Genomic DNA, 23,100 nt, shown 5'->3' with positions numbered 1-23,100 from the left:
TGCGGGCCGAAGCCGACTCTTATACCAAGAGCTTGTGTCTGGTACAGGAGATGCCTACCTATTCACCTGGGGCCGGTGATAATATAAGTACAGTACATACATTCTGGGTGGTGTGGCGGGTACATGTAGCAGCACTCAGCTGGTCTGCGCGCTCTGGTCCCTGAAAGAACTGACTGAAGGTGGAAATGTGGCCACGGAATCAATTCCGCCAGCCGGAGCGGATCAACTCCGGGCACTCAGTACGGTTCCCCCCCATCCCCGATTTTCTCCTCTTTCCCCATCTTCCTCGTTATATTCCAACTGCTCTCCGGATCTACACAACATCTTTCTTATCTTCTTCTCTGACATTGTTCCGGATCATACGATCCTAATCAGCAATCAGCGACCAGACTGATTATTGGAAGAAAAGATTGTCTTTTCCAGCAATCCCCTAGGCTGCTCAGCCACGTGCAGCTGCGGTGGAGGTGGACTGGGCTCGGCGCTACTGGCCTTCGAGCTGCTTCACAATGATGCATTGCTCCCAATGAGTGGATTTCTCATGCACTGACTATCGATCTGTGTATGCTTGACCCGAGTGTATCTGCTTATCTTCTGATTTGGTGCTATACTGATGGTTCCTGGCTGGCCCCCAGACTCCCTCAACTCAGCCTGATGCCGAGTACCCGATGATGTGCTTCCCGTCTGGATCCACTCGCAGCCGTGGTCGCTCACCTCTGCGGAATTAACAATTAACACCTGTTGCCTGCCTGCCACATTGACTTACCTCACTCGACTCGACGATGGTGAAATCCAAGCGATTGATCCACGAAATGACTATGACTCCGTTTCTTCCCGCGGCCGGGCTTTACCCGTATTCAGCGCAGCTGGCACCCTGGCGATAAGTGGTGGATTGCCACTCTCGGAACTCGCAAGATACGCACTATGGATCTCGAGATAATGGCCCCGTCTGCCCCGTCTCTGACCCACTTCAACCGGCATCGGCATCCGGGAGGAAAACTTTTTGAACGAGGGAAGAGACGAAAAACCGGTCAGCTTGCCAGGACCTAGCTCCTTTTAAATGATTCTTTGGCCCCCATTGGGCCGTGGTGTCCTGCTCATTCCTGTCTCTCGCCGTCGTCGCCATAAGGAAATTCCTCACGGGCACAGATTTTGAACTGTGAACATGAGTCAAGTTCCTGCCGAGAAGTATGACCTCGAGGCCGAGGACGCTTCCTCGGTCTCGGACCATTTCGCCAGGTCTTCCCGGCGCGATTCTCGGGCGGAGTACCCGGACCACCATGATACCATTGAGCTGGAACGAATCAACACCTACCGTTTGCAACAACAACTCACGGTCGGATCTAATCGTAGTCGTACCCCGCGTGAACAATGGCTCCCCATGGGTGCCGGAAAGCCCTATCCGCCCGCCCTTCCGGACTCGGAGGCGTATGTGGTGGAGTTTGACGGAGCCGATGACCCCATGCACCCCCAGAATTGGCCCCTCAAGCGGAGGTACGGCACGTCTTATTTGCCGTGTGCTTATACCTGCTAATGCTTTCCTAGAGTCATGATCGCTTCTCTATTGACCTTCTGTGCCTTGGTCACCGCTTTCGCCAGCGCGGTTTTCGCAACGGCGGCCTCAAAGGTCGAGAAAGCCTTCGGGTTTGGTTCCGAAGTTGCCGCTCTGGGCACGACTCTCTACGTACTGGGGTTCTCGGCTGGCCCGACTGTATGGGCGCCCTGCTCCGAATTGCTCGGTCGGCGATGGCCATTGATGATTGGCATGTTCGGATTTGACATCTTCACCATCGCTTGCGCGACGGCTAAAGATACGCAAACCGTCATGCTGACCCGCTTTTTCTCGGGATTCTGTGCGGCCAGCGTCATCGCCCTGGTCCCTGCCAGTCTTTCCGATCTCTTCAACAATGAACAACGAGGAATTGCGATTGCCATGTATACGATGTCCGTATTCACAGGACCATTTACTGCACCTTTCGTCGGTGGCTTCATTACCGAGAGCTATCTCGGCTGGCGTTGGACCCTCTATTTGCCTGCTATCGTCGGATTCTTCAGTCTGATCTTGATGATAGTTTTCTGTGAAGAGACATACGCCCCTGTCATTTTAGTACAGAAGGCAGCTATCCTCAGACGCCAAACTCGGAACTGGGGCATCCACGCACGCCAGGCTGAATTGGAAATCGACCTGAAGGAGTTGGTGACGAAGAATCTGGCCCGCCCGTTCTTGATTCTCTTCACCGAACCGATTGCCTTCCTGCTTACTTTGTATATGTCTTTCATTTATGGGTTAGCGTATGCCTTGCTCGAGGCATACCCGATTGTGTTCTCCGGCACCTATGGTATGACTGGAGGCGTGGCCGGTTTACCCTTCATTGGCCTGATTATCGGAGAAGTATCTGGCAGCGCTTTTGTCTTATCCATGCAAGGGTCGTATACTCGGAAGCTGAAGGCCAACAACAATGTACCCGTTCCCGAATGGCGGCTGCTGCCATGTATTGTCGGTGGTGTGGCATTTGCAGGGGGCTTGTTCTGGTAAGAACCGTCGTCCTGTCATGGTTCATCGCGTGCTAACAGATAATGCAGGTTTGGTTGGACAGGCTGGAACAGCTCGATTCACTGGATGGCTCCTACGGCCGCCGGAGTCATGGTCGGGTTTGGAATTACTTCAATTTTCATGCAAGGATTCAATTATCTGCTGGACTCGTATTTGCAATTGTAAGCTAACCTTCCGAGCTCGCTTTCCATGAACGCATTCACTAACCCATTGCAGTGCTGCGTCGGCTTTCGCAGCCAATACTATGATGCGGTCCATGGTAGGGGCAGTCTTTCCTCTCTTCACGGAGCAGATGTTCCATAATCTAGGCATCCAGTGGGCCGGTACCTTGCTTGGGTGCATTGCGGTGGTGATGATTCCGATTCCTATACTCTTCTACGTGTACGGCCCACGTCTACGAAGGAAGAGTAAGCTGGCGCCGCTTGTGGAGCCAGCGGAACAGCTGAAGGAGGCATAGGGCAGACGGAATGTGAAACTCAATTAGATTAATAGACCCTTTGTGCAGCAGTGGACTGCCCTTCCAGCCACACCAGATACGATCACAAGCCAACGATGCGCATCAGCTCAGCAAGAACTGGAACGTGCGTCAAAATCGAAGCAAAAATGATGAAACTTCGTACGGTTCGGAAATCCAACTATTATCTTTGCCTCTTTCATCAGACAAGATGTGGCGTTGCTATGTAGGGGCTGCTTCTCGAACTTTAACCGCCGGCCATCGTCGGGGTCAAAGCCTTCAGGCCCGTCTCTCCTTCTGCGGGAGCTGAAGAAATGGATTAAACTTTGATCTACAATGGCTGCAGATTTCATCTTTCACGACATGGCGTGGATACCATTGCTCGAGACTGCGAAACCCAGGCTTGGACTAGAGAATACTTTGCCTTAACGGAAGGATTTAACATACAAGCCTCAGCAAAGGTGCCGTATTGAGATGCGGGGTACGAGAGAGAAAATCAAAACAGTAGTTTGGAAAGCAATGCTTTACTATCTACCCCCGCCGCAAACAATATTCTTGTACGCTTACTACATCTCCATGCTCCCAGTCACCAAGTCATAGGGAAAGCAGAAAGACCGGGGTTGACTGGCTTCTACTGATCCTCTCCAAGCTCGCATCCTTCAAATAAACTGAGACCCTCTCTCATTCTTCTTTCCGTCCCACAGCGATCCCAGCTTAGAACAGACAGACAACACGGCTCATCAACAGGAAACGGACCCCTTCTATTGACGGATGTGAGCTTCGCACATTCCGTGGAAACTTTGGTCAGTGGCGAGCTATTACAGCTGAGCTCCGACCGAATTCGTGTCAAGACCATGTGCTTGCAGTGTTTCAAAAACAATGGGTGTGTTCATGGACGGGAATATTCCTGCCTCCTCAAGACACTCAGTCAGCCCGAAAGCTACCTCTACCGAGGACGTTAGAATTCAATTGCGACTAGGCGTGGCCGGCTTCCCACGGATCAGAAGCACTGCTACAACGGAGTATGTTACACAGGTTGGCTACACAATCATTCCGCTGGGTTGAGAGCGGCCACAGGACCTACTTATATGGGCCGGAGTACCTGTCGAGAGTTTTCCAGCCACCTCGCCAGTCGACCTCGCTGGTTGCATCGAGGCATTGCTTGGGTGATTTGCTTGGATAGACCGGGGGTCCCACGTTTCCAGACCGCACGAGCGAACATGATGGTTTACAAAGTCGAAAGCTTAGTCGAGTTCTCTGATATGGGCGGTGATGAACTGACTGGTTAGAAGGTAGTCCTCTATGACCCTCACATGCTAATGATCGATGGCAGGACCAAAGGCGTCTTTGCGGCCATTTCTCAGCGTCAGCGTCAGGGGTTTACAAGGAGCCAGGGTTGGCCGAGTCAGAGATTTCACTGCTCATTGCCTCCCCCCACAGACAAGATTTCCATGAATGTATGGAGTAGTACTTCAGTTCCCACTGCAACGCCATGTGAGGAACCAATTTCCCAGGAGCCTCTGATTTACCGCCGAGCCGGTTCGAATCTACCAAGTACCAGGATCCGCCCTTTTGAGAACCGGAGCCTTGATCCACCAATCACGAGAAGAGAAATGATCGCACTCAGGTACCCTCTGCACCAGCATTCCCCGTGCAACGTGAGGTGCATTTGTTGTGGTGGTACGCTGGCCCCTGCGTTCCAGGGACATTCCAGAGGGGGTGGGGGGATGGGATCGGGGCGGAAATCAAATCCGCTTCGGCGTTGCGGGATCAACCTTCACCTAGCTGAATTGGGTTGCCATCTATTCACAACGGAGACGGTTGCATCGGTGGCGCCCTGGTCACGAGATTTTGGCAATGATAGACAGAAGATCGCATTAATGCAGAGATGATATCACCTCGACTCTCCTGGTCATGTGTCTGCCTGTCGAATGGTGGCTGCAAGCAATGTTGGTGACCGCAACGGCCGCTTCGGCATCCTCTTCTTACTCGTACCTCAATCGCGGAGATCACTAATCTCCAAGAGCAACCCGGGGGAGTAGACCTGGTCAACGAGGCCCATTCCAAGCTCCATCCCTCTCGGGAGGCGGCGATCGTCCGTTTGGGGCCGTGCCCAGCATTCCTGAAATCGAGGCGGCTGGGCACCGCAGACGGCGCTGGATGGAGGAACATGGTCGGAATCACAGTGCCATATATTGCGCCAGTCCTTAGAGTCTCGATGGCTCTGAACTCTATTACCGATTCACTTTCATCCCCCGGGACGGTGCACATGAGGAAGCTTGGCGACCAAACCCCGATGTTTCAGCGGGCAACACATCTCGACACCAACAACACTCAACGAAGACTATATCGAACATGAGCTCCCTACGCTCTCTCCTGCCGGTCATCGGCTCTTTCACCGCGTTTCTCTTGGGGATTCTGTGTCTATTCTCCGGGAGTCAACGCCAGTTCCTGCCGCAGGGCAATCTTTTGACGGTGTGTAATGCCCAGCCCCAGCAAGGAGGAACCAACCTACTAACTTAGCGTCTTCTAGCTGTACACCAGCGGCGCCGGCGGTGACGGGGCGCCAGACTTCTTCACCATCTATCCCATGTCCTACTGCGTCGGGTACCAGGAAACCTGCGTGATCGACGAGAAGTCGAACACCACGACCATCCAGGACCGCATCACCGAGTGCTCGGACCGCAGTGTCCTCTTCGAGTTCAACCCTGGCGACGCCATCCAGCAAGCGCTGGGCAACCCTCCGACCGGTCTCCAGCCCGGCAGCTGGCCTTCCTGTATCACCGATGACTTCCACGCCTTGAAGCCCACGAACACTACGATGGTGCTCTTCCTGATTTTCGGAACGGTGGCTGCCATTGTCGCCATTGCCCTCCGTATCTGGACGATCGCGTCCGCCCGCGCCTCGCGACCGGATTACGCCTCCCAGCCTCCACGCTACCCCGGCACGGGGACCGAGCTGGAGACGCCCCCGACTAGTGTGGAGTTCTATGCTTTCCTGGTAAGCGCCTGCCTTTCCTCGCGGTATGGTGTAAGACGATGTCTAATGACAAGCAGACCAGCGTGTTCAGCTTCGGGATTGCGGCGACCATCGCAAGTGTCATCGCCAAGGAGTTTGTGGATTTGATCAGTGAGACCGGCAGCGAAAAGGGGATCTCGGCGGTCGGGGGCAATACCTTCCAGGGAATGATCTGGACGGCGGTGGTGTTGCAGTTGTTGGGGACGTTGCACGATTATATTGCGATTGTGACGTACCGGAGGGCGCTCAGCGAGGAGTATGGATCGCCGTCGTCGCCGCAGGGCGAGCAGTGCTCGGAACAAAAGCGGTTGGTGGTGGTGGAGGAGGATGATTGCTGAGAGGTTGGTTGTTTTGGTTATTGGCGTTGCATTTTTGGCGTCAGGTGGGGGAATGATAATGATATGACGTGGTAGATATCTTGGGCCGGTTAGTTGTTGCTGTCATTGTGTTTTTTTACGATACTCTCTGTTTGATGCGATGGTCATCATGATACTCGATACTTTGCTGTGGTTTATGATACTCTAGTATACGCGATGAACCTGTCTTCTCCAGCCATATTATATTTGCCTTAGGTGTGATGATGTCAAGCACATTGAGCAGACAGCACAGTCTGACTTGATTCTTCACTCAGTATCTCATACAGTATAGCATAACAATCTCTCATCCCCACTATTGAGTCGCATCCCCCAAAGCCGGCACATTGGCCACCTCCTCCAACAACCACCTCAGCCCCTTCATCCCCCGCTCGGCATGCACCCTCGGCACCGAGGCATCCTTCTCACTCAACGAGTGATTAAACACCTCCAACGACACGGGGCCCTCATACCCCGTCTCCAACACAGCAGCAGCCACCACCTCCACCGGCAAATAAGCGCCCCTCTCCTTCTCCCCGGGAAACAAACGATACCCCCTGGACCAAGGCAAAAGCCTGGGCGTCTCACCCTGCACATCCCAAGCCCTAACCTCCTCCAGCCCCACCCTCACCGCGTCGCCCACCTGAAAGAAGAAGATTTTCTCCGCAGGCACACGCCTCACCAAGCTCCGCATCGACACCCTCAACCCCCGCCTCGCCACCTCCAAATCCCCATGTACTCTCCCCGACCCATCAGCAGCATACGGATCCGCCCACTCCACGGCTAGAACATTAAATGCGTCCACGACCAACCCCACATTCGCCCGGTCCGCCGCCTGCACCGCCTCCCACGAACTAGCCCAGGTATTCCTCCGCGCCCAGCTGAGCCCCTCGTACCCGATCCTGAGCATCGGCCCGCCGTCGGCCTCCGCGTACGCGCGCGCCATATCGCCCAGCTCGGCGAGGTCCTTCGCCACGACCTCCAAATCGGAGGTGACCCCCTCGTCGGTGCGGATGTTGGCGCACAGGAACACGAGATCCGTGCCGAAGGCCCGCATGAAGGGGAACCGGGCGGCGACGGAGTCCAGGGCGGCGCGCCGCGCGGTGGGGTCCAGGATCCCCTCGACCTCGCGGCAGGGCTGCGTGCAGGCGATCTTGAGGGAGAGGGAGGCGGCGAGCGAGCCGAGCTGCGCCGCGATGCGGAGGGTCTCCGGGGTGGATGTCCAAGGGGTCTGCGGTCGGGGGAGGGCCCGCGAGTGGTGCGCGCTCAGGTAGTGGGCCCAGTCGTCGTCGAACAGGTCGATGTGTGTGTATCCTGCTGCGGCGGCGGCGTGGAGGCGCGCTTCGAGGGTGTGGTGGGCTGCGCTGCCGAGGCTGAGGGTGGCGATGCCCAGGGGATTTGGGGGGGTAAGCTTGGACTCGATCATGGTTGTGTTGTTTGTGTGTGGGAGGGGTCGTGGGTGTGGTTGAGGGGGAGGCGGTGATTGAGGGGATGTTTATATGAAAGGTCCCGGGAGAACGGTTTCCCGGGGTTCAAGGCGGGTGAATGGTTTGGGTAACGTGAGTCAATTGTGGCTTTTGGTTGGGCTGAGGTGTTCGTTTTGATATGGTGTCTTCACTGAAGGGTTGGTTTCTTGTCTGACTGTGAAGCCGAGGCTGTGACGTAGAACCGGCGAGCTAGCCAATCAGGTCGGGTTTTTGGAGGGGTCTCCGCACCCGGTCATTTGTTTTGGCTCCGGTCCGGCGAATTTGTGGTAGCACATAACACACCCCAAGACATCAACACGACACAGCCCTTGACGGGGCTGTGATCCTCATAGCTTTAGGACTAACTTATTAGCTGTGGTGTATAGGGAAGGACTCATTGCTTCATGTCGACTAGAGGTGTGGAATATAGAAGAAATGAGGTAGGAATGGGGTATGGCTGTTAGGGCCTCTAATGTTAGTGTATCTTGCGCCAGAGACACCACTTCCCAGATAAATTTTCGCAAGAGGCTAATCTTCTTCCTTCAGACAACAGTCTTGTCGGTAGTATCTTCTCCAGAACCGAAGGATCAGCCACATCTTCTTCGGGCTTGGCAGGTCGGCCTGCTGCACATCCGGAACCCTCGGCTCGAAGCTGCACGGCCACGTCAGGCTGCATACGGACGGAACATCCCGACAGGCCCACCGAGAAGAAAGAGTGAAATCCCGGCGGAGGCCACTGCAACTTCAACTAAACGACCATCACCTACTATACCAGAGCATCTCCGACATCAGAATTCTGTTGGGAGTTGATGTGATGCGATCCAGCAATGCTCCGGCAAGTCACCTGATACGCAAGCCCTATACGCAACAACCTCATTCTGCCGGTATGCCCAGATGTCTGCAATCGCCTCGGTCTCGCTCAAACTCCGACCCCCCTCAAGACCCTTGCCTGATCGACATTGATCGACACTACCCCACCCGCTAGCACCAGAGTCCGCATGTACTCCTTGATTCTGCTCGTCGTACGATGGTTTCCTCCTGTCTTAGGCTAATCGGCTAAATCACTCCAGCGTGCTTAAATACTCTGCAGCGATGTTCATCTCCCTTTGTACGCAAGGAACAGTGCGTCCAGCAACATGTATTTCCTCCTCACACTCCTCGTGGTTGGGCACTGCCTGGCCGACTACTTCCACCCCAACTCCACCGGCCTGCGCCTGCAACACGGCTTCGAGACCCTCCTCATCCAACCCTACGGCTACGATGGCTTCCGCGTGCGCGCCTGGCCCTTCCGCCCCCCTACCGGCCAGGAAATCAGCTTCATCTACGACCCACCACTGGAGGGCTTCGAGAACGGCACCGCCCACGGCATGAGCTACGACCAGACCTCCACCGGCGAAACGCCCCTCACCCTCCGCAACGGCAACCTCCTTCTCCGCACGACCGGCTGGGGCGGCAACGAGGGGGGCTACCGGCTGTCTTTCTCGCGTCTCAACGCCGACGGCAGCGAAACACTCCTCACCAACGAATACGCCCCGCTCAAGTCCCTCAACCCGCGAACCTACACGTGGCCCGGCCCGGGGGCCGAGTTTCGCGCGGAATTCAGCTTCAGCGCCACGCCAGACGAGCAGATCTACGGCACGGGCACGCAGCAAGACCACCGCATCAACAAGAAGGGCTCGGTCATCGACCTGGTCAACTTCAACACCTACATCCCCACCCCGGTGTTCATGAGCAACAAGGGCTACGCGTTCGTGTGGAACACGCCCGCCGAGGGCCGGATGGAGTTCGGGGCGCTGCGCACCAAGTTCGTCGCCGAGTCGACCACCCTCGTCGACTACGTGATCGTCGCTGCGGGCGACGACTCTGCCGGCGACGACTCTGCCAACAACAACAACAACACCACCACCTCCTCCGTGTCCAAATACGACACTCTCCAGCGCCGCCTCTCCGCGCTGACCGGCCGGGCCCCGACCCCGCCCGCCTTCAGCCTGGGATACATCCAGTCGAAGCTGCGCTACGAGAACCAGAGCGAGGTCGAGCAGCTAGCGCGCAGCTTCGCGGCGCACGACATCCCCGTCTCGCTGATCGTGATCGACTACCAGTCGTGGGCGCACCAGGGCGACTGGGCGCTGGACCCGCGGCTGTGGCCGAACGTCAGCCAGATGGCTGCAGTCGTCCGCAACGCCACCGGCGCAGAGCTCATGGCCAGCCTGTGGCCCAGCGTGGCGGACAACTCGGTCAACTACGCCACGCTGCAAGCCCAGGGGTTCCTATCAGCCACGCGCTCCGGGCCCGGCACGACCGACAGCTGGAACGGCAGCTACATCCGCAATTACGACGCGACGAACCCGCTGGCGCGCCACTTTCTGTGGTCCACCCTGCACCGCAACTACTACACCCACGGCATCAAAAACTTCTGGATCGACCAAGCCGACGGCGGCGCCCTCGGCGAAGCCTACGAGAACAACGGCCAAAGCACCTACATCCAGTCGATTCCCTACGCGCTGCCCGACGTCCTGTACGCCGCGGGCACCCAGCGCGGCGTGGGGAAGCTCTACCCGTGGGCCCACCAGCAGGCCATCGACGAGGGCTACCGCAATGTGACCGCCACCGCGCCGGGCGACCCCTGCCCGCACATCTCCCTCAGCCGCAGCGGGTACATCGGCTCGCAGCGCTTCTGCAGCATCATCTGGTCCGGCGACACGACCTCCGTCTGGGACACGCTCGCCGCGCAGATCGCGTCGGGCCTGTCGGCCGCCGCCACCGGCTGGGGCTGGTGGACCGTCGACGCCGGCGGGTTCCAGGCCGACCCGACCGTCGCCTGGAGCGGGGACATCGATACCCCCGAGTTCCGCGAGCTGTACGTGCGGTGGTTCGCGTGGGCGACCTTCCTGCCGTTCATGCGCACCCATGGCAGTCGCGCGTGTAGTGTGCAGAGTGCGTATACCTGCGCGAACGAGCCGTGGTCGTATGGTGCCGAGAATACCCCGATCATCACAGGGTATATCCGGTTGCGGTATCAGTTGGCGCGCTATTTGACGAATGTGTTTGAGCGGTTTAGCACCGAGGGGAGGAGTATTATGCGGCCCTTGTATATGGATTTTGAGCACACGGATAGGAACGTGAGTGGGCTGGTGGCGGCCAATACGAATTTCACGACCCAGTCGTATATGTTCGGGCCGCGGTTGTTGGTGAGTCCGGTGACCAGGCCGAATGTCTCGGAGTGGGAGGTGTATTTGCCTCGTACGGGGGAGAGGGGGAAGTGGACGCATTGGTGGTCGAATGAGACGTTTGCTGGGGGGGAGGTGGTTACTGTCAAGGCGCCGCGGGAGCATATCCCCTTGTTCTTCTGGGGGAGCAGGGAGGAGATTCTGAGTGGGGAGGTTTTTTGAGGGCTTGGATGGTAGAGGGGGTGGAAATGCTTTTGAGGTGGCCTGGTTCCAATGTTTGAAGCATGTGCTTCGATCTAGTATAGAGGTGCTATAGACATACAATTTCAGAAGAACGTGCCTTGAATTCATTCCGCTGCAAACCCATCAAGGACTAACGTCACCTGCTCGAGAGATTATTCAATAAAGCCCCGACTCCTTCGTGCTATATTCAATTCGAGCGTAATGACCACTGCCTTCTGCGTAGAGAGATCTGAAAAGCTAAGTAGTCTCACAATGACGTTGGCGCTGCCGTTCCGGATTTATATACGTTCAATGCCCATGTGGTTAGGGTACGTGCAGTTTCGAGTCATGGGGACATGGCCACAAATGCTACAACCAACTCAGGACGTTAAAATAGCCTCCCACTATCTTGACAAGGTTCAGTATAATTCAATCATCTCCGGGGTGCTGTGGCTACGAAGGTTCATCTCCGCCAATATTCCTAACACAGCCCTGTGCTGCTCCCTCGAGTAACAGACATCCGAGATCAGATCGTGGTTCTATAGATAGATTGTCTCAGACACCCCGCTATAGTGGCAAAACTGACATCCACGGCATGAATTTCTGTGGACCCCAATTGCATTGATGTTATGTTTTGTCGGCCTGTCCGGCCTGCTGCCTCAGGCCACCATCCACGATGAAACAGAATGTTTCTTACATTCTGCTTGGCCGCTTGAGCAACCAGCATGGGCCATGCAGGCAGTGGATTCATGTGAGCTTGGCTTAGGGCCCTGATGGATACGCTACCTAAAACTAAAAATACACAGTGCCAATCGAGTTGCATCTTGGTGATGCCAATGTTCCAGCCTTGACCCGCTAGCCCCAAAAGAGCAGGAATTACGAAATACGACTGAGGATCGATCAACAGCTTCAATTTCGTCACCACATCCTCTCCTGGCCTCGGTACAAAAGGTCTGTAGGACCGTCTGCTGCTCTCGTCGGTCGTGTCCAACGTCAATCTCTTCCCACATCACCACTACTCCATCCATCACCATGCAAGGCTGGACGGCGTACGCATATGATCCCTCCATGGGAGGGGCGGTAATCATGATCCTGCTGTTCCTGGTAGCCACTTTGATCTTCATCTACCAGCTCATCCGCACCCGGGCCTGGTTGACGCTTGCCGCCTTGATCGGGGCACTCTGTATGTTGCAGCTTCCACGATGACCGATCGGACGCTGATGATTCTTTTCCTTCTATAGTCGAAGTCGTCGGATACTGCGGTCGCGCCATGTCCGCCCATCAGTCCCCGGACTGGACCCTCGGTCCCTACATCATCCAAAGCACACTGCTGCTGGTCGCCCCGGCCCTTTTTGCTGCTACCATCTACATGATCCTGGGTCGCATTATCCTCCTGGTCCGCGGCGAGCACCACTCCATCATCCGCCTGAAGTTCCTGACCAAGATTTTCGTCGTGGGCGACATTCTCTCCTTTCTGATGCAAGCCTCAGGTAGGAGCTCTCTGCCCGTATAGCCCTTCACGTTACCCTGACAATCAACAGGCGCCGGTCTGATGGTCAAGGCCGGCTCCGCGACGGACCACACGGGCGAGAACGTGATCATCGGGGGCCTCGTCGTGCAGATTCTCTTCTTCTGCTTCTTCATCACGGTGGCGGTCATCTTCCAGCGGCGCATCTACCGCCACCCCACGGTGCGGTCGGAGTCGCCGCAGATCCCGTGGCGCAAGCACTTCTTCTCGCTGTACGCGATGAGCTTCCTGATCCTGATCCGGTCGATCGTGCGGTTCATCGAGTACATCCAGGGCCAGCAGGGGTACGTGATCACGCACGAGGCGTTTATCTACGTCTTCGACGCGGTGCCGATGTTTTTGGTGCTGTGTATTCTCATTGTGGTCCACCCGAGTGAGATCAATGGGTTGCTGGGCAAATCGCGGGTGGCGGCGGTGGGGAATGGGTTGCGATTCAAGGATGTGACGCCGGCTCTGTGATTGTTTTTTTTTGGGGGGGGGTTTGAGGGAGTTGACTAGACTACAGACAGCACGGTTACAGATTCAATAGAATTTCAAATTGTATCCACCGAACACCGAACAAGAACCCGAACAGGCAATGAATACGCATCCGAGATGGAGGGAAGGGGGGGGGGGGGCGGTGTGGGGTAGGACTAAGCTTCAAGTGGGCATGAGTACGGATACGAAGTGGAGCCCTACTTTCTCTCTCCCTTTCTTTTCTTGCTTTTTCCTTGTACCTTACTTACCATCTTCGACTGATAAATCTAGTATCACTACTAGGTACTCCGTACAGTTCATAATGTACCGGATACTCCATTCTCCGTGAACGCCTTCAAGACAAGATACACCTCGGCTCGATCCTCCCACTTCGCCCCCACGACTCTACTTTATCTCTGTTTCTACTTCTACTTCTACTTCTCCCAAGTTCCAAATGTAAAACCCTCCGTATCCTCAGGACATCCGTCCGACCATGTCTATCCTCACCATCCTATGCCTCGCGCTCGTGCTCTCAGCCAGCTACACCCTCGCCCGAATCTACACCACCTACCGCCCCCTCCGCAACAGCCCACTACCAGTCCTCATCGTCGCGACCTCCCTCCCCCACCCACTTCGGAGTCTTTTCACCCTCGTGGACCACAACTCCCGCCTAGCCCTCTTCTTCCAACGCGACCGCTTCAGCCACCACTCCTGGAACTTCCGCGACAAATTCGCCCTGCATGCGCGCTACGGCCGGTCCTTCTTCCTAGTGACACCCGGAGGCCGGGAGTTCATCACCGCGGACCGCCCCGTCGCAGACCAGATCCTCGTGCGGCGGAGGGCGTTCCCCAAACCGTTAGGGCTGCTTGGTACTGCCCTTCCTCCCCTACCCACATGAAAACGAAATGGCTGACCAGGAGAATGTAGACAAGTTAGAGCTGTTCGGACCGCATCTTGCTTCGGTCCGCCCCCTGCTCCGCTCACATCACTCTATCCCGTGCGAGAGTTCCGATTGCTAATCAAGACGTGTATGGGTGCAGGTCGAAGACACACCCTGGCAGCGCCACCGCCGCATCACCGCCAGCGCCTTCACCGCGTCCACTGACCAGGCCGTCTGGACCGTCTCCCTTGCCCGCGCGGCGCAGCTGGTCGCCACCACCCAGAACGGTACAACCACCGCCACCAGCACAAGCACATTCCCCGACCTCGCCGACGCCAGCCTCGACGTGCTGCTACACGTCTGCCTCCCCACTACCACCCCCTCAGACACCACCTTCAATCCGCAGGAGTGCAAATCCGCCCTTCTCCGCTTCCTGGGCATCCTCACCGCCCCGACGGGGTGGAGCCTCCTCCCCTGGCGCCGCAGTCAGGGCTCGCGGGGTCTGTGGGCAGGGGCGCGCGAGCTCGGAGAGGATATCGCGCAGCTGGTGGAGTACCGTCGCCACCGTCTGGATAGGACCCTGAGAAGGGGGCATGGGGATCTGCTCTCGACGTTGCTGCGGTGCGAGGGCTGGGCTGGCAGCGGCAACGGCAGCAGGGATTATCTGTCCCCGGACGAGATCCGGGGCAATGTGTTTTTGTTTCTGTTTGCCGGGCATGAGACCACCGCTAATACGTTGCTGTATGCCGTGTATCTCCTGGCGATCTTTCCGGGGTGGCAGGACTGGGTGGGGCAGGAGATGGATTTCTTGCTGAAGGGCGTGGGAGGGGATGAGGAGCCGGGGTTTGAGGTGTTGGAGGGGCTGAGGAGGCTGAGGGCTGTTCTGGTGGGTTTCCCCTTTCTTTTGTCTGGTGGCGGTGATGGCTGATTGTGGTAGATGGAGACGCTGAGGCTATATGGCCCTGTTGTGAATGTGCTGCGCGAGACGCGCGAGCAGGACCAGATGGTTAAGGCGGAGACTCCGTTCGTCGTTCCGGAGGATACCTCCATCCGGGTCAATAGTGTGGCGCTGCATACGGATCCTGGGGCTTGGGGATGTGATGCGGCGGAGTGGAGGCCGTCGCGGTGGGTGGTTGGGTCGTCAATCGGACAGCCCGGAGAGGATGTGTACAACGCGGAGATGGAGCAGAAGCTCATCGCTTGGTCCGAGGGGCCGAGAGTCTGTCCTGGCAAGCGGTTCTCCCAGATTGAGGTTCTGGCGGTGCTGCTGCAGCTGTTCCGACGGCATAGAGTCGAGATTGTGGCTGAGCCCGGGGAGACAGTCGAGGAGGCACGGCAGCGGGCTTATGCGCGGGTGCAGCAGAGCACAATGAGTTTGACGCTGCATATTCCCCAGCCGGAGAAGGTGTGTTTACGGTGGGAGCGGCGGAGAGATAGTAATCTTGCTTAATCTAGACTAAGTGAAACAGCGTGCTTGATTCATTGACCTGCATTACTCTCAGACTAAGCCTGCAAACTAGCGATGGGCTTGGTAGTCAATCGCGCCTCAAACAGGCATCTAAACGAGTACGAGACCCGAATACGATATCCCAGCCTCCAACGATACACTCTATATTCGAGCAGATACATCCACTATATAAGCATATAAGCCTGTGGCCAACATCCCCACAACGTGATCTCAAGCATGCCGACCTACCTCCTCTACCGGTATGCCCCCTCTCTCCCCGCCGCCATCACGGCGACGGTCTGCTTCGGCCTCCTCACCACCAGCCATGCCATCCACTACTGCGCCCAGCGCACCTGGTTCTTCACCCCGTTCATCATCGGGGGCATCTGTACGTAGCTGAGACCCCCCCCCCCCCCCCACTCACCCATTTGTAACCCCACGGCTCAGCAAACTGATCTCAACCCAGTCGAAACAACCGGCTACATCGGCCGCATCATCAACAGCACCCAGACCCCGAACTGGACCACAGCCCCGTATATAATGCAATCCCTGCTGCTGCTTGTCGCCCCCTCCCTCTTCGCCGCCTCCATCTACATGATCCTGGCGCGCATCATCCGCCTCACCGACGGGGACGCTCGCTCCGTCCTGCCGGCCCACTGGATCACCCGCGTGTTCGTCGTAGGCGATGTCCTTGCTTTCCTGGCGCAGGCGGGAGGTGGGTTCTTCTCTCTCCCCGTTCTCCCCCTTTTTCTGTCATGGTCGCTCATAGAATCGTAGGCGGAGGCCTTCTGGCCAAGTCCAATTCATCAACCATTACCCGAACAGCTAACTGGATCGTCATCGCCGGCCTGGGCATCCAGGTCGTCTTCTTCGCGGCCTTCATCCTCGTCTCGGCGGTGTTCCATCGCCGCATGCGGATCCACCCCACGCAACGCGCGCGGAGGACCCGGGTGCCGTGGAGTGGGTTTCTGTGGGTGCTGTTCTTCACCAACGGGCTGGTTCTGGGGAGGTCGGTGTTTCGGGTGGTCGAGTTCGCGATGGGCAGGGATGGGGTTCTTCAACGGCGCGAGGTCTGGTTGTATGTGTTTGATGGGGCGGTGATGGCGTTGGTGATGCTGGTTTTGCTGGTGTGGCATCCGAGCCGGTTGCGGGGGGTGAGGAGGGATTATGTGAGGGGGGAGGGGGGAGGGAAGAAGAGGAAGAGGAGGAGGAAAAGAAGGGAGGAGGTAGATGTGAGGGGAGTCTGGGTTTAAGTGTCTGGATGTTATGATAAGCATAGGGTGGAAATACGAAATCAGAAATATAGGTTTGAGGATGTTTGAATGAAACGATATTGGGTAAGGGTGTCTTTCGAAGCTGTGCTGTAGAAGTTGTTCATCTTGTAAGGCTTATAAAAACTCTTACACCCTGGCATCATCAATATGATAACACTGTTGGAAAGACTTGAGGTGAAATGTGAAAGATGGTGGATGTTGGGTTGAGGGGTCAAACAGTGAATGCGCAATGAAGGGAATGATCCACCAACTATATAAGCAGTCTCCTTGCTCTTGCTCTTCCTCATCTCTGCATCTCTTTCACAACACACTTCTCTCCCTCTTCAACCTATCTTCACCTCTACTTGATCACTCCTGCAACTTGGTCTCGTGCCATCTAACCCCATCAGTCTTACCTATCTCTCTTCGACTTCCATCTTCTCTGCGTCATACGCTTATCTCCTTCAACTCATAACCATTCCTTCAACTCATGTCATCTTGATCCTGTCAATCTCCTCGAGCGATCGCCCGAGAGCTATGCGGAGCTCGTCGATCTCGTGGCAAGAAGCATGCCCTCGAAGCGGGAGGGCAAAGACCTGCATCACGAGCATGTCCTCAGCAAGTTCTTGGACTATCTCGAGACCGTGCGCCCCAACTTCGATGCCTTCCGCGCCACGGCGACCTATCAAGCGGAGTGGAAGACTCTCCTGGAAGCCCGCCGGAATATGGAACAGCAGGAGCAGATTGTGCAAGAGGCCGAGGAGCTGCTCGGCGACTGGGGCGAGCGGGGCCGGCACCTCCTGCACATGTATGCCTATTTCACCCGGTGTTGGATCAACGGCCTCAAGAAGGTCTTTGAGCATGGATATTCGTACGAGGAGTACGTCATTCGCCTGAATTGCGCCGTGCTCTCTCGTCAAATGAAGCTAGGGAGGCGCCGCCCTCGGAAAGTCATGCCGGGTGATGCCTGGACCGCGAGTGAATGCGGCAAAAACCCGGCGCCGGTCACGACGCGGGATCTCGACGAGTTTGGCCTGATCATCAATGATCTGGGGCTAGTCGAGTCGAGACGCCAGTATGAGAGGGCCCAGCTTGCTGCTGCTCAAGATGGTAAGCCGCAGTCTGCGAACCAGGTCTCTCGCCCGGCTGACGTCGATGACGATGATGATAATGGGCATGGTTATCGCTCGCGCAAGCGCCGTCGACTGTGAAGACTATCGTGGGTATTATCGGCAGATGCGACCTGTTGTTTTGCTTATGCGTTCTGTGAGTTCATGGCTGGGACCGATTGATGATATCGTGTTGGCTAGGTAGATTGTCGTTGTTTTGTGAAATTGTCATGATCTTTTACTTGTTGATTTGTCCCAAGATACTCGAAGATTGTGCTCTACTGTTCTGGAAGGCGGATCTCTATTTGGCCTCAGTCGCTTACGCTGTACTGTAGAGAGGTAGAGAGAGCACTTCAGCATCACCTGTAACAGCACAAAGTCCATCATTCATGGTAGCGAGTGCCGTTAATTTCAAGTTCACCGTCAATCTTCCCTAAATTATTATCGAGACAATTACAACCGAAAAGGATGAGCATTATCCCCATTTCTCGTACTGCAGTCTGTCATTTCAACGTAACATCTACTTTTGCCAACGATGTCTATGTACTGACCATCCACGATACTTTTAGCAGCCCCATCCCATCATTAGCTCATTAGTCACATCAAGGAACCCATAACCAAGTTCTAATGGGCCTTGGTAGCATAGGGACTTCTGTCCCGCAAGTACTGCCCATACAATCCCAACAGCATCGCCGCCGGAAGCCCAATCCCCAACCCGATGAAGCCCAGCAGACTCCCCGCCCACCCATACCCCAACGTCGAGTACCTGTGGAAAGCATCAACCCTAGCTCGATACCAAAGGACTTTGCCCGGAAGAACTCACATATAGGGAGCGAACATCGGAAAGGTGAAACCCGCAATACAGCGAATCGTCGACACGGCCGCCAGCCCACTGGCGGCATACCGGCCATAGGTATCGATCACATACGCATTCACGGAGATGGTGCAGGCCAACGCGCCGGCGACAAAGATCGAGGTGCCGATGTTCGGCATGATCCAGTGCAGCTTCTTCTCGGCGGACCAGCCGTACCAGAACATGCCGGCGCTGAGGAACAGGGTGGCGGGGAGCATGATGGGGATGCGGAACTCGGGCAGGCCCTTGCCCCCGTTGCGCCGGGCGAGGGTGCGGTAGATGCGGTCGTTGACCAGCGTGCAGCACTCGGCCGCGAGCGCCGACCCCACCGCGATCGAGATGTAGTTCAGCCCCGCGATCTCGGTGCGCTCGCCGTACACCTCCGTCCACAGGTCCACAAAATCCGCGTACAGGATGTAGATGTTCCCGTACAGGTACGCGTTGTACAGCGCCAGCACCTGGATGATGGGCTGCGTGGCCAGCAGCCGGAACGGCCGGATCAGATTCGTCGACAGCTTCTTCAGGCGGCCGGCGTCGAGGTAGTCGTAGTCTGTATATAGGTTGGTTGCGCCGGTGGTTTTGGTCAGTTGGGCTTTCTTGCGTCGGAGGAGGAGTGGCGGGTAGGTTTCTTCCAGGAAGAACAGGCCGGACAGTTGGATGGCCACGCTGAGCAGCGAGGAGGTGTAGAAGGTCCACTGCCAGCCGGTGTTCTGCGAGATGAAGCCGCCGATGACGGCCCCGACCAGGGGCGCCAGGATCGGCGACCAGCTGTAGATCGCCACGGCTTTGCCGCGGTCTTTCGCGTGGAAGAGGTCGCTGAGCGTACCGCCTCCGATCTGGGAGACTGTCAGTGACAGCTGCTGAGGAGAGCTGGGTTTTAGTCACATACCCCGAGGGTGGCGCTTCCGCAGAGGCCGGCGACAAAGCGCAGGACGATGATGGCTTCCTTGGTGCGCGCGCCGCCGCACGCGGCGTTGAAGACAATGTACATGAAGTTCCAGGACTGGACCACTCGCACCCGACCGTAGATCTCGGACAGCGGACTGGCGACGAGGGGGCCGCACGCAAAGCCCAGGAGGAAGATGGAGAGCACCATCTGCTCGACCGCCGGCTGGGTGATGTTCAGGTCGGATGCAATGGCCGGCAGTGCCGGAGCGACAATGGTCGACGACAGGGGACTCATGAAGACGAATGAGCTCATGGCAAAGATCGCCTTCCATTTGCGCATTGCACTCCAGTTCTTGGGGTTTTCGGGGTCGTCCTCGCCCTCCCAGGTTACCTGGTGGGTGTCATGGTGAGGAGGTGTTCGGCGCAGTCGACACAGGTGGGAAGAAGACTCACTAGAACTCTGTCGGACTCGACGGTGCCATTCTCTAGGTCACCTTCTTTTGCCACCTTCTCCGATGACTTCTCTGGCAGTGATGAGTCTGTGGATGGTGTTGGATTCGCATCTTCGTGTTCCTTGATGGTGTTCAACCGCTGCAGTAATTTTCTGATGTTCATGGCTGATAGAATCTCCCTATGTTCCCCTTAGACTCAACCGGGGCTGGCATGAAATAAATTACCCATGCAGGCTAGTCTAGAGGATTAAAATATCAGATTGAAAATGTCGAGATGGTGGATGTGAACTAAATATGCAATATGCATCAAAGCACTAAACTGCCAAGTCAGTAGTGGAAATGCTGGTGAGCCCGAGTACTCCGATACAAGTCCGATACACATCTTGTAATTCATCCAAGTCCGATCCATCACAGACCTTTAGAGAAAGTGTGGGTGGAGAAGAACTGGTTTTTTTTTTGTTACGTTCTTCCTGCTATCTCTACTATCTCGACTATCTTTCAACATTTGCCAGGCTTGGGCAGTGATTCCCTGGTGGTGTGCGCGAATGGCAGATTACTGTCACGTGACCAATTTGTACCATCGACTCCGTTTGTCGCGATCCCCTCAATTCTTCTTCTCTTCCTCCCACAACCTCCCTCCATATGGCCGAAGAGCCAACAAGCCACCCATTTCGGAGTGTCTGGTCATGTCTACCCTGAGTCGCCGGCGTAATCGCTCGTTGGCCTCGTGCGAGCCATGTCGCAAGAGCAAGATCCGGTGTGATCACGGCAAACCCACCTGTGCATCCTGCCAACGCCGTGGGCTCCACCCACAATGCTGGTATCATCCTGCCCCTCTGACCAAGCATCGGACTTCGCAGAGACACTCTTTGTCCACGCCACCGGGCTCACTCCGCGTCGCCCAGACGGGCCCACCACTGCAGCATCCGGTCGAGAGTCCCTTGGCCGAGACCCCCAAGTTCCACACTTGGCCGTTCATGTCCGCCGATCCCAATGACTCGTCATCGCTCGCCCTCCCCCCGGGCCGCCACAACTACAATCTCAAGGCCCACGACGAGCACTTGGCGGCCATCCAACGCATTGTCGCCCAGCTGAAGCTCTTGCCCGTCATAGAAAAACAGTTGCATGAATATTACTCGTTCAGCCTAGTCGCGCTGGTCCCTCAGCCGCTGCTCTTGCAGCTCATCGCCTCCATTCGAGCCGGTCTCGCAGCTTTGGGCTATAATCAGGACAGCCTAGATGCAGAGCTTGACATTCACTGCGCATCAAAATTAGCCGAAGACATTCTACGGGCCTCCTCACTGGAAGTAGTCATTACCCGCGACTTGGATTTGCCGGCGTTCTGTGCCTTGTTCTGTGGGCCCAATCTACGCATAGAAACTCTTGGCCTCCTGTATACGATGGCCGCACGCGCAACTATGTTTGCTGTAAGGGACGGACACGACGAAGACCGTGACAATGCCTTCGTTCGCGATATGGGCTGGTACGGCAACTTGAGCCTGCGACTGGCCCGTGAGCTTGCACCGCAAACAACTGATCTAATCACATGGCTTGCGCACGAGAACTTACAGTTAACCACCATCTTCGAAGGCGATGCAAGTAAGTTAAACTGCCACGGGCTCAGCGGGCACATTTAACAATGTCGTAGGCTTAGGGGTATGGAGACGCTTGGGCGATCTCGCCACAGACATCCTGGCCTTAGGCCTGAATCGAGAAGCAACCCACGCCACGACGCCATTCTTCCTTGCGGAATGTCGACGAAGAACCTTTGCTAGAGCCTATTACCTGGACAAAGTGTTTGCATCGGTATTCATGCGGCCGCCGCGCATAACTGCTCGACATGCAGACTGCAGCCTTCCATTAGACCTATCTGATGAGGAACTTTTCGCGTCGTCAGATGTGATAGAGCATGCGAAGCACAACCTGACACCGGACGGCTGGAATACCGACGGAAAGCATCGAGTTGCTACGTGGGCTCGAATACGCTATATACTCGCGGAGTTACGTGAGGAGACCGTTGAATATCAGTTTCGAGTCACGCATGCCGCTGATTCTGTGAAGCTTAGGTATGTAATGGCCTGACTTTTGTTGAAGCCACTCGCTCATTATCCACAGAGAGTTATCCGATCGGTGTACGCAGGCATGGAATCGGCTACCGCCACACCTCCAGTACAGGCAGGACTGCTGGACATCGAACCTCCCTCCAGAACTTTGCCACATGCATGCAAAGATCTACCTGTCTTATCTGCACATTCACTTTCAGATTTACAGACTCCTTGGAAATGCAGAAGGTCTAACGACCCCTCAGCCAGAACTGCTTGAGGTCTCAGCCAGTATGCTTGAGACCGTGATTCAGATGACGAATAGCCGCGGGAGAACCTCTTTCTCGCCGCGCGATCTGCCTGGGATTGTATGCCCCCCTGACTGGTATTGCACTGCAATAGTAGACCTCTCCATTGACCGGTACTAGGTTCTCTCTTATGGTTTGCCATGTGCTGCAATTCTATCCGCCGCCCTGGAGAACGTGATGCAAGATGCATCAGCAGGGACAAGGCTGCCGGAAGGCATCAAGACCTCCAATCTCATTCGCCACCTTTCCGTTCTGGTGTCTCAACTGGAGAGCGTATCCAACCCCAGCGAGACCAACTACGTATTCTGCCTCAAAGCATCGAGGGCTATTTCGCGCAAGCTCGACGGGATTTTAGACAGTTTTACAGTAGTCAGTTCTATAAAGACCCCAGCCCCTGGCTCAGTCCCAGAGCCAGTTCCGACGCCCCCACAAATCGACAGCACAGTCCCTATCGCGATGGGTGAAATGGACATGAGCTCATTGATTGATCTTGAGAACTTCAATTTCACAGACTGGGCAATCAATTTCGACATAGGCATGACTGATGAGTTAAGGATGTTTTGAGCCTCCGAACATCAAACTGAAAGACCTAATTCAACGTTACAGACAGTACGGAAACTGGCCAATGGACCCCAATGCACACGGGCAG

General features: G+C 56.0%; 11 protein-coding genes across 11 annotated transcripts; 9 read left to right on the top strand and 2 right to left on the bottom strand.

Annotated features, from left to right (window-relative positions):
• The first annotated feature begins 1,073 nt into the window (after positions 1-1,073).
• BO95DRAFT_79451 (MFS transporter) lies at positions 1,074-3,244 on the top strand. The gene is made up of 4 exons (XM_025592223.1): positions 1,074-1,491; positions 1,543-2,529; positions 2,581-2,712; positions 2,768-3,244. Exons 1-4 carry the CDS (start codon positions 1,163-1,165, stop codon positions 3,006-3,008), a joined length of 1,689 nt encoding a protein of 562 aa, XP_025444073.1. The 5' UTR covers positions 1,074-1,162; the 3' UTR covers positions 3,009-3,244.
• A 482-nt stretch (positions 3,245-3,726) lies between these two features.
• On the top strand, positions 3,727-5,129 carry BO95DRAFT_79472 (uncharacterized protein). The gene is made up of 2 exons (XM_025592224.1): positions 3,727-4,289; positions 4,347-5,129. Exons 1-2 carry the CDS (start codon positions 4,094-4,096, stop codon positions 4,895-4,897), a joined length of 747 nt encoding a protein of 248 aa, XP_025444072.1. The 5' UTR covers positions 3,727-4,093; the 3' UTR covers positions 4,898-5,129.
• Positions 5,130-6,420, top strand: BO95DRAFT_79421 (uncharacterized protein). The gene is made up of 3 exons (XM_025592222.1): positions 5,130-5,480; positions 5,539-6,006; positions 6,063-6,420. The coding sequence occupies exons 1-3, from the start codon at positions 5,361-5,363 to the stop codon at positions 6,360-6,362; spliced, it is 888 nt and encodes a 295-aa protein (XP_025444071.1). The 5' UTR covers positions 5,130-5,360; the 3' UTR covers positions 6,363-6,420.
• A 238-nt stretch (positions 6,421-6,658) lies between these two features.
• BO95DRAFT_79414 (sugar phosphate isomerase/epimerase family protein) lies at positions 6,659-7,819 on the bottom strand. The gene has a single exon (XM_025592221.1). The coding sequence runs from the start codon at positions 7,801-7,803 to the stop codon at positions 6,694-6,696; it is 1,110 nt and encodes a 369-aa protein (XP_025444070.1). The 5' UTR covers positions 7,804-7,819; the 3' UTR covers positions 6,659-6,693.
• A 1,160-nt stretch (positions 7,820-8,979) lies between these two features.
• Positions 8,980-11,235, top strand: BO95DRAFT_492806 (alpha-xylosidase; the record flags this gene model as incomplete). The annotated part of the gene is made up of 1 exon (XM_025590737.1): positions 8,980-11,235. The coding sequence occupies one exon, from the start codon at positions 8,980-8,982 to the stop codon at positions 11,233-11,235; it is 2,256 nt and encodes a 751-aa protein (XP_025444069.1).
• A 1,010-nt stretch (positions 11,236-12,245) lies between these two features.
• Positions 12,246-13,222, top strand: BO95DRAFT_492804 (RTA1 domain-containing protein; the record flags this gene model as incomplete). Its single annotated transcript, XM_025590736.1, has 3 exons — positions 12,246-12,418; positions 12,477-12,725; positions 12,777-13,222. The coding sequence occupies exons 1-3, from the start codon at positions 12,268-12,270 to the stop codon at positions 13,220-13,222; spliced, it is 846 nt and encodes a 281-aa protein (XP_025444068.1). The 5' UTR covers positions 12,246-12,267.
• A 715-nt stretch (positions 13,223-13,937) lies between these two features.
• On the top strand, positions 13,938-15,528 carry BO95DRAFT_343965 (cytochrome P450; the record flags this gene model as incomplete). The annotated part of the gene is made up of 4 exons (XM_025581980.1): positions 13,938-14,088; positions 14,147-14,181; positions 14,260-14,985; positions 15,037-15,528. Coding segments are annotated over 4 exons (1,404 nt in total), but the record flags the coding sequence as incomplete, so codon positions are not given.
• Positions 15,529-15,783: 255 nt separating this feature from the next.
• Positions 15,784-16,799, top strand: BO95DRAFT_492793 (RTA1 domain-containing protein; the record flags this gene model as incomplete). The annotated part of the gene is made up of 3 exons (XM_025590735.1): positions 15,784-15,934; positions 16,013-16,261; positions 16,324-16,799. The coding sequence occupies 3 exons, from the start codon at positions 15,784-15,786 to the stop codon at positions 16,797-16,799; spliced, it is 876 nt and encodes a 291-aa protein (XP_025444066.1).
• Positions 16,800-17,312: 513 nt separating this feature from the next.
• Positions 17,313-18,010, top strand: BO95DRAFT_492791 (uncharacterized protein; the record flags this gene model as incomplete). The annotated part of the gene is made up of 1 exon (XM_025590734.1): positions 17,313-18,010. The coding sequence occupies exon 1, from the start codon at positions 17,369-17,371 to the stop codon at positions 18,008-18,010; it is 642 nt and encodes a 213-aa protein (XP_025444065.1). The 5' UTR covers positions 17,313-17,368.
• Positions 18,011-18,532: 522 nt separating this feature from the next.
• BO95DRAFT_461924 (MFS transporter) lies at positions 18,533-20,264 on the bottom strand (the record flags this gene model as incomplete). The annotated part of the gene is made up of 4 exons (XM_025588869.1): positions 18,533-18,674; positions 18,732-19,597; positions 19,651-20,040; positions 20,103-20,264. The coding sequence occupies 4 exons, from the start codon at positions 20,262-20,264 to the stop codon at positions 18,533-18,535; spliced, it is 1,560 nt and encodes a 519-aa protein (XP_025444064.1).
• Positions 20,265-20,787: 523 nt separating this feature from the next.
• On the top strand, positions 20,788-23,099 carry BO95DRAFT_480754 (uncharacterized protein; the record flags this gene model as incomplete). The annotated part of the gene is made up of 4 exons (XM_025590160.1): positions 20,788-21,700; positions 21,750-22,167; positions 22,217-22,511; positions 22,572-23,099. The coding sequence occupies 4 exons, from the start codon at positions 20,788-20,790 to the stop codon at positions 23,013-23,015; spliced, it is 2,070 nt and encodes a 689-aa protein (XP_025444063.1). The 3' UTR covers positions 23,016-23,099.
• Between the last annotated feature and the right edge of the window lies 1 nt (position 23,100).

Source organism: Aspergillus brunneoviolaceus (assembly GCF_003184695.1).
Source record: "Aspergillus brunneoviolaceus CBS 621.78 unplaced genomic scaffold BO95scaffold_20, whole genome shotgun sequence".
NCBI classification, from domain to species: Eukaryota; Fungi; Ascomycota; class Eurotiomycetes; order Eurotiales; family Aspergillaceae; genus Aspergillus; species Aspergillus brunneoviolaceus.
Note: the sequence above shows the minus strand (reverse complement) of the source record. Positions and strands in the feature narration are given on the sequence as shown.